General features: G+C 49.5%; 1 protein-coding gene across 3 annotated transcripts; it reads left to right on the top strand.

Annotated features, from left to right (window-relative positions):
* Positions 1-538: 538 nt before the first annotated feature.
* LOC122367430 (pre-mRNA-splicing factor 38B-like) lies at positions 539-7,982 on the top strand. Of its 3 annotated transcripts, none has more exons than XM_043340491.1 (8): positions 539-555; positions 3,601-3,754; positions 4,117-4,241; positions 4,734-4,885; positions 5,311-5,371; positions 6,262-6,381; positions 6,802-6,941; positions 7,294-7,982. In XM_043340491.1, exons 2-8 carry the CDS (start codon positions 3,604-3,606, stop codon positions 7,778-7,780), a joined length of 1,236 nt encoding a protein of 411 aa, XP_043196426.1. In that variant the 5' UTR covers positions 539-555; positions 3,601-3,603; the 3' UTR covers positions 7,781-7,982. The 3 variants fall into 3 exon arrangements, with proteins under 3 accessions (XP_043196426.1, XP_043196424.1, XP_043196425.1); XM_043340489.1 differs by having other exon boundaries at positions 554-690; XM_043340490.1 differs by lacking the exon at positions 539-555 and adding an exon at positions 560-607.
* The last annotated feature ends 518 nt before the right edge of the window (positions 7,983-8,500 follow it).

The raw sequence follows: 8,500 nt of genomic DNA, 5'->3' as shown, positions 1-8,500 counted from the left end.
GCCTCAAGTTTCTAGAAAATATCTGATTTTACTCTCAGAGCCACTGCAGATCCCTAAAAAGTTAGGAGCCGTCTTCATTATTGAATGTATAAACCCAAATAAATTATCACTGCTCAAAAGTGGAAGAAATGACAAATGAAATAAAGTTTTCCTACAGCGTTGCAATCCAGATTTCAAGATAGTGATGGGCGCACTAGAAAGCAAGTAAAAGTACTCCACAAGGCAAAAGTAAGGAACAAGAATATCCTTATACTGTTTCAGAATTCGGTAACAAACATTTTTTGTGTGTTTTAAATACCCGAACAAATCGATTCCAGAATCAGTCTTGATAATATTATATGGTTTTTGTATGGTGTTGGTGGTACTTGAATGACCAAAGTCAGTACATGTCCATCACCTTTCGATATTTCCGTGGTGCTCGTTCCCATTTCATAGCTGCTCACGGTGTTTTCTGCTGACGTCATATGGTGCTGCTCCACTAGCGCCACCATACGGCGTCAGCTGGCGAATTATCCAGTTAATACCAGAGCCCGTACTAGCCGGCCGCCGATCAGGGCAAGATAATTGGCGCAAGGCCACTTATAACCATTTGGTTGTTTCCCTATAGGTCGAATCTTTGTTAATATTAATGCTGTGATATCAACTACAATATAGTGTGATATTTTTTTCGTGAACATCTTCCAATCGAGTGTAAGGGAAATAACGGCTATTCTGCTGTTATTTGTTCGTCATTTTCATGGAAAGAAATTTAATTTTATCACCTTTCATTCTGTCCGATATGGAAAGATAAATAAATACCTGGATAGCTTGTTGTAATTTATTTATATTGATTTTGCTTGTACTATACAAGCTCAATTTGAGGGTGTCGGTGTTGTTCGGTCACATTTTTTTTTATCAGCTGGCTGTGAGCCTGCTGCTATTTCTTGGCTCCTCATTGGCTAAATTCACGTAGTTATGCATTTGAGCTATTAGAGGTCAAGAAAAAGGCATTATTTTGTATTCCGAAAAAATTTGGTATTTATATACATGAGGTCCGATCTCTAAAGTGATTATAACAAACATACCACACGATGTATTTTGACCTGATTACATACCTGATAGTTATTCATGGCGCAAACAAGTTTAAAAGCACCTGTAAAATATTTACCGTCACCACCGGCCACTACCGCACTCCACCAGCCGTTTGCGCCATGTGGAAAGGATCAAATGAATAAACTCCAAGGTTGAGTGAAAACAGTACGCTATTCGATTTTGTTATGAAAGTGACGTCATAATAATACTTGTGGCGGAGCAGTGCAGCGCCGAAGGTGATGCCTTAGGAGAGATTACAGGCAATGCTAAATCAATTATTTTAGGTTAACTGATTGTGTATCGGGGTTCAGGCCGAAGGCCGGAAACTGATCTTATTTGACAGACGTTAGTCCTGAAGTAGTATTTTTTACCATAATTAGGACTCATCCAAGCTTTCATGCTCCTGCTCGAGCGAAATTTTGGTCGTGTATGGTGCATGTATGGTCGCTTACTGAATGCATTGTGACAGAACCGGTATGAAAATATTCAAAAACAGAGGACATCATGACGCCACCGGCTGCTGAAAAGTGTAGGGTATTTTGATAATGTCTCTAAAACATAACCATTTTAATCAGTCCTATGATTGACATGGACTCGAGAACCCATGTTTTTTATTGCATTTAATGAAAGAAATAAATCCCATTTTCCTATAAAATGCGTGAAAATATTCAAAATCAGAGGGCATCGATGTGCCATGGCCCGATGAAAGTCCTACTCGATCAAACTGCGCTCCAGCATGCTGAACATCGTATCAGTATTCAGTCTGTTCCGTAACGTTACTCTCGAGAACCCACTGTTTTTATTGCATGTATGGTCGCTTACTGAATGCAATGTGGCAGAACCGGTATGAAAATATTCAAAAACAGAGGACATCATAAGACCACCGGCCCCTAAAAGTGTAGAGTATTTAAACAAAGTCTGTATTATACGAGTCATTTTGATCGGTCTTTTTCTTCACTTTGACTTGAGAACTATAAGAGATGTCAATCAGATACCAACTTTTTGGTTACCGATACGAAACCGATACCAACTTGGTATTTGGTATTTCACTCCTAATGTGTTTGGTATTCTGTTGGTATCATGAACCCCCACTAATGTATAAGAGGCAAGAAATCGGTAAAAAGTTGGTATTTCCCTAATTTTCCCAAGTTGGTTTGGTTTAGGCCTATTTCGCCACGGTTTTGGTTGGTATTTGGTTTGGTATCGGTATGCCGATTTTCCGTAATTGACATCACTATTGAGAACCTATGCTTTTTATTGCGCGAAATGAATGAGAGTTATCACATGTTCATTGTTCTTATTGAATGCATTATAATATGCAAAATCAGGGGACATCGATGCGTTTCAGCCCGGTGAAGTGCCCAGTTGATGAATGCCTGTTTGGCCCATTTTAACACTGCATCGGCATTTACACAGCTTCCGAACGATATGCTTGCTAAGAGAGCTTGATGATCAAGTTTGGATGGTTTTGGAAAACGGTTGGTTTTGGATGATGATCAAGTTTGGAGCTTGATGATCAAGCTTCCAAACTTGATGATGGCGTAATGCCTAAAGCTTGTTTTACTGTTTTAGATATTTATTTTGCCTAAAATAAAAACTTTGACATGCTAACACATGAAAACACATGAAATGTGTGAGATCATTTCAAGCCTCCTTCGTTGATTTTCTGAGAGAGCACTTTCGGCAGAAGAAAACGCATTACACAAAATAATCGAAGTGTCTTCACTTGTTATCTATTACACTATGAGTTGGCCTTAAAACATGCATCGCACAACCCTAGTAAAGTTGGGTTCATGTGCTGACCCTTGGTGACCTGACCTGTGACCTGACCTAGTATTATCAGTGACCTCCCATAGCAACATATGTACTAGGCAGCTGACGCCCTATCGCTGATTATTCGACAAAATGCGTTTTACTCGATATTATAGCGCATTCCCTAGAAGACTCGTGAGCGGTGAAACATTTTATCTTTCACCTGACCTGTGACGTCTTGACCCCAATGTCAATAAATTTGGAGTTCCCTCGACAAATTTGTCAGGGCTATCAAACGCCGTTTGAACTCTACGGATCCGTCCAGTAGTTTCGGAGATACGGGGGAGAATGCCCCCCCCCCCCGCATGAAAGGTGGCCGGGAGGCCCACCGCCTGCCGGGTTAACTCAAAATGACAAGACAACACAGCAGACAGGACAAAGCGTTCCGCGTCTCTCAGCTCCCAGCCGGCAGCTCCTGCCCGGGCGCCACACAGCCACTGTTCCGCTGGACAGTCTGCCCCTGTCCGGCCTGTTGGCGTACTGTGCCGCCGCGAGGTCTCCCCTCCGCCCCCTCCCCCACGGGGCGGGTGGTCCAGACCCTACACCACTTGTAAGATATGATTTTAACAGAATTACTACCAAACATTTAATAGTATTAAAGTTAAATTAACTATTGTAAAATGTGGGACATCAAGTGCCAAATTTAATTTAGCTGTGGAAGTTAATCAACCAAATAATTAATTCCGTTGATCATGGTATTGTATGGTCCTGTTTCAGGTCATGGCATCAACAAGGGAGCATAGCGAGGAGGAGGACGAGGAAGACACCAAGAAGAAAAACTCCAACACCCTCCCACTGTGGGGAAATGAGAAAACCATGAACCTCAACACCCTATTGCTCACAAACATTCAGTCATCTCATTATTTCAAAGGTAGGTATGTGACAGTGCATGTTTTGAGGGGCATTGATTGAAGTTATGAAGATTTTCTTGTCACAATGTCATTTAACCAAGGTAGCCTCAACAGTTATCTCTCTCAGTAGGTACCTAATTTCCACCTCCAGTGCTGTTTGTCATATGTGGCTAACGGCTGGCCATCATCCCTTTTTTATGTGTCTGACTCTTTTGTTGCATGCGTACACCAAGGGGACACCCTGACTATTCATGATCGTGTTCATTATCTGATGCATTATGTGCGTTGGATGTAATTCAATCAGCACTGCGACTGTGTTCAATTATTTTCCACACTTGTCACTCTGCATTTGTAAATGTAACGTGTAAACTTGTGTCGCCAGTGAACCTGTTTGAGTACAAGACTTACCACGAGGTGATCGATGAGATATACTACAAGGTCACCCACCTGGAGCCGTGGGAGAAGGGCAGCCGTAAGACGGCTGGTCAGAGCGGCATGTGTGGTGGGGTGAGTAAATGGATAGAGGCTGGTTGGGATCAGATGGGGAGGGGTGAGTGGAAGTGCAGATTGCTGGTTAGAATCAGGCCGGGGGGGGGGGGGAGGTGGAAAGGCTGATGGTCAGTCAGACGTAGCGTGGATACTTTAGTACTGGAGTGTGGAGGAAGGCTCTGATACTCTTTGTACTCAGAGCAGCATGAGTGTGGGTTGGGGTAGGTGGGATGAATATTGATGGCAGCCCAGAAGGAGAGGGACTTGCTGGCCAGGTGAGGAGTTAGGCACGACGTCTGCTCAAAGCGGCGTCTGTGACTTGGGCTGGATGGATGGTCGGAGGGACAGGCTAGGAGTGCAGTGTGTAGTCTGTGACTATGCTAATGACTGTCAGTTTGTGACTATATGCTTGTGTTTTTGTCTCTGTGACTCTTTTTGACTGTGTGATTGTGTTTATGTTCTTGTGGCTGTGTGTTATCAGCACGTTTGTGACCGTGTGTCGGCCGGCAGGTGCGCGGTGTGGGCGTTGGCGGTATCGTCTCCACGGCCTTCTCGTGCCTCTACAAGCTGTTCACGCTGCGGCTGACGCGCAAACAGGTGACCGGACTGCTCAACCACACCGACTCGCCGTACCTGCGCGGGCTCGGCTTTATGTACCTCAGGTGGGTGGGCCCCCTCCTTCTCCCCTCCGGCGCCGACCCGCACGGCCTCATAGCTGCGACGGTCCTGGAAATAGCGCCGGTGAATTTGTACCTATTTTAGGCTAACACGAACGTGTAGTTGCCCTTTGCTCCGCGATAATGCTCAATCGAGGTTTAGTGTGTTGTGCGTGCTTCACCATAAAGACGAGTTCTATCCTCAGTATATTGGTCACCTCTTTCGGATATTGTTGGGGACAAGACGCACGCTTGTCCCTACGTGTACGTGTGTTTCCAGATACACCCAGCCACCAGCCGACCTGTGTGGGGCTGGTTCGAGTCCCTTCCCCTGACCGTTGTCCGTGTGTTTCCAGATACACCCAGCCGCCGGCCGATCTGTGGGACTGGTTCGAGTCCCCTCCTCTGACCGTGTGTCTGTGTGTTCCCAGATACACCCAGCCGCCGGCCGATCTGTGGGGCTGGTTCGAGCCATTCCTGGAGGATGAGGAGGTGAGGTCCGTTCCACAAACACGCACACACACGAACAGAGACAGATAGATAGTCATAGCTGCTCTATTAGATTGCGCAAACGTGCTACACAATGTAGACTGTAGGTATATCTTTGGTTAATTACGCTTCATTTTGGGTTATTCCTGTTTTACTTACATGTCGTAGGTAGGTAGGTACGTAATATTTATTTTCTCGTCTTGAATCTGATCAAGTAGTTGATTGTTATACATTCAGCTTGAGCTGAGACTCTAGGGCCTGGATTAAAAAAGTGCCTCGGACTGAATTGTGACAGCGTGACGTATTTTGTGATAAACAGTTACTCACGCTTTGTACCTTCCCCTGTCTTTCCTGCTCATTTCCTCTACGCCTCATCCCGTCCTTCATGTCGGTCACATTCTCTAACCTCTCGATTATCTGCTCTATATGTCTCCCTGGTCCTCCCTGTTCTCTTTTCCCTTCCCACTTCGTCCTGGCCACCTCATGTCACCTCTCGTTTTCTCCCTTCCCCGTATCACTTCCTGCCCCTTTCTCCTCCCCGTCCCCACCGCTCCCCTTCCCACCATCTCCGTCCTCCCGCTCCCCTCCCACCGCTCTCCTCCCACCGTCTCTGTCCCACCGCCTCTGTCCCACCGCTCCCCTCCCACCGTCTCCCCTTCCACTGTCTCCGTCCCTCCCGCTCCCCTCCCACCGTCTCCGTCCCCCTGTTCCCCCTCCCACCGTCTCTGTCCCACCGCTCCCCTCCCATCGTCTCCGTCCCACTGTTCTCTCTCCACCGTCTCCGTCCCCCTGTTCCCCCTCCCACCGCTCCCTTCCCACTGTCTCCGTCCCACCGCTCTCCTCCCACCGCTCCCTTCCCACCGTCTCCGTCCCACCGTCTCTGTCCTCCGCAGATGATCGACGTGAAGGCTGGCGGCGGCGAGGAGATGATGATGGGCGTGCTGGTGCGCAAGATGCTGACCAAGCTGGACTGGTACGGCACCCTGTTCCCGCGTATCCCCGTACCCATCCAGGTAAGGTGCGCACCCCTGGACGGGCGCCGGCCGGCCAAGACGCCGCACAGGGCGCGCTGTGCCGCCGAGCCGTAGTGGGGTGATGGTGCTCGCCTGCCCGGCCTGGTGGAACGTCCGTGGAAGCTCGGTCTGTTTCACGTTGAGAGTGATAAACAGGGGTCTTAGTTCTGATTTAGAGGTAGTTTGTGTTTTATATGTTTTCTGTTGTTCTTTAGTTGCTGTTAATGTAATTAATCACTGCCGTTTCGATTCAAAGATTCGCGGGATGCGTTTTCAAAGCTGAACGGCGAGCTGGACTCTGGGATATGTTCGGTATCTAATCGAACCCGAGTGATCGAGCGACCGGGTATCGTAGGCAGCGCTCGAACCTGCTTCCCTGTCGTGTACCGGGGCTGAACGGCTGGTGTGTTCCTCCGTCAGATGAAGATTCAGAAGCAACTGCAGGAGCGTTTTCCGGCGGTGGGCGGCCCGCAGGTGGGGGACGTTCGACGGCCGGGGGCCGGGGAGGACGGCCGCCGCCACCCGGCCCGGGAGAGGTCCGCCAGCCGGGAGCGCCAGAGGTGAGACGCCGGAGACGCCGGCGTGTGTAAGACGCACTCTGAGCGGGTTATCTGCGCCAGGCGAAAGGCGCCGGAATCGCCCGCCAATGCGCCGACGACCTCCGCACGGAATCCCAACCCTTTTTCATCGCCGTCATCTTGCGTGCCTTGTATATTGTTGGCTGCTAAATCGTTTACTGATTTCTGTTAATGCGGCTCGGTCATGGCTTCCATTCGTTCATTGTAATGCTAACCGCCAGTCACGGGGCTATTGGACTTTGCGCTGTTGCCTTGTCTCAGTCGAACGATGTGGTGTACAACTAGCACTGGTCCCGCCACGGCCGACGTGTAACCGATGCTCCTCCTTCCTCAGGCCGCAAGCACCTCCGCGAGACATTGCTGAAGAGATTGCCCTGGAAAAGGAGCGCATCCGCCGGGAGCGAGAGGGCAGTCGAGGCAGGGACGGAAACGAGAGCAATTCGCGAGATCGGCGTGACAGCAAATCACGCGAGCGTCACGACAGCAAGACGCGAGAACATCGCGACAGCAAATCACGTGATCATCGCGACAGCAAGACACGGGACCATCGCGACAGCAAATCGCGCGAGCACCGCGACGAGCGGCGGCGGGAGCGGGAGCACAGGAGCCGTGACCGAGACCGGCACCGCAGCCGGAGCCGCTCCCGGGAGCGGCGTCACCGGCGGAGCCGCAGCCGCGAGCGGCGCGCCGACGGCCGCAGGGAGCGCTCTCAGCGGAGCCGCAGTGGGAGCCGGGAGCGGCGCCGACGGAGCAGGGAGAGGGACCGACACCGCGACGAGCGGCGACACCGGCGCAGCGGCAGTCGGGAGCGGCGCCGCTGAGCCCGGGCCCGCCGGCGAGCGGACCGAGGACGAGCTCAGAGGAGCGGCGCTGTGCGGCGCGCTGCGCACAGCGGCTCCGAGCTGGCTGCCGATAGCTGATTCCCACTGAGACTGGCTGGGTGGATCCTGGCCGATACTGGACGTTGATTGTCACCATTCGCATGTGTATACCATGTGAGTCATAAATATGTCATGGGCGTAACAGCGGAGTTTTAGTTGTGAGTCAGAGCTGCCTGTGAGTGAGGACGAAGGTGCTTTTGGGCGAAGTGTTTGTTAATTGATAACAAAAAGCAATAGGGATAAAAATTATTTATTCAGTCTGGCAGTCTTTTTCTAGACTGACAACTGGCTGAGCATCGAAGAGAAATTCGGTTGACTGATTGGATCGCGTGCAGCTATCAATTTCCGCTACCTAATCGGCCATCCGGATTTTTCATTGCAATAGGGAACTATAGTAAACTAACCAAATAGCTGTATCGAGGCTCGCTCTAACTCTAATCACAGTTGGGATACGCGGCGAGGCCGATTCAACGTGGTAACCGTGTGTCAGATTATTTGAGGTTGCGCAGGTAAATATCTGCAGTTCATAACCGTTGGTTTTGACCTCACCTCCATGACGGTTTCACCCCCAAAGGTCGAGTATCACAAAGTTGCAGGCAAATTCTACTTTATTTTTATCTGGTGTTTGTACGTTACGGAACTAGAAAATGCCACTGTTGT

This window comes from Amphibalanus amphitrite, unplaced genomic scaffold (genome assembly GCF_019059575.1).
Source record: "Amphibalanus amphitrite isolate SeventyFive unplaced genomic scaffold, NRLGWU_Aamphi_draft 000870F_arrow, whole genome shotgun sequence".
In the NCBI taxonomy this organism is placed as follows: Eukaryota; Metazoa; Arthropoda; class Thecostraca; order Balanomorpha; family Balanidae; genus Amphibalanus; species Amphibalanus amphitrite.
This window is presented reverse-complemented; position numbering and strand designations above follow the sequence as displayed.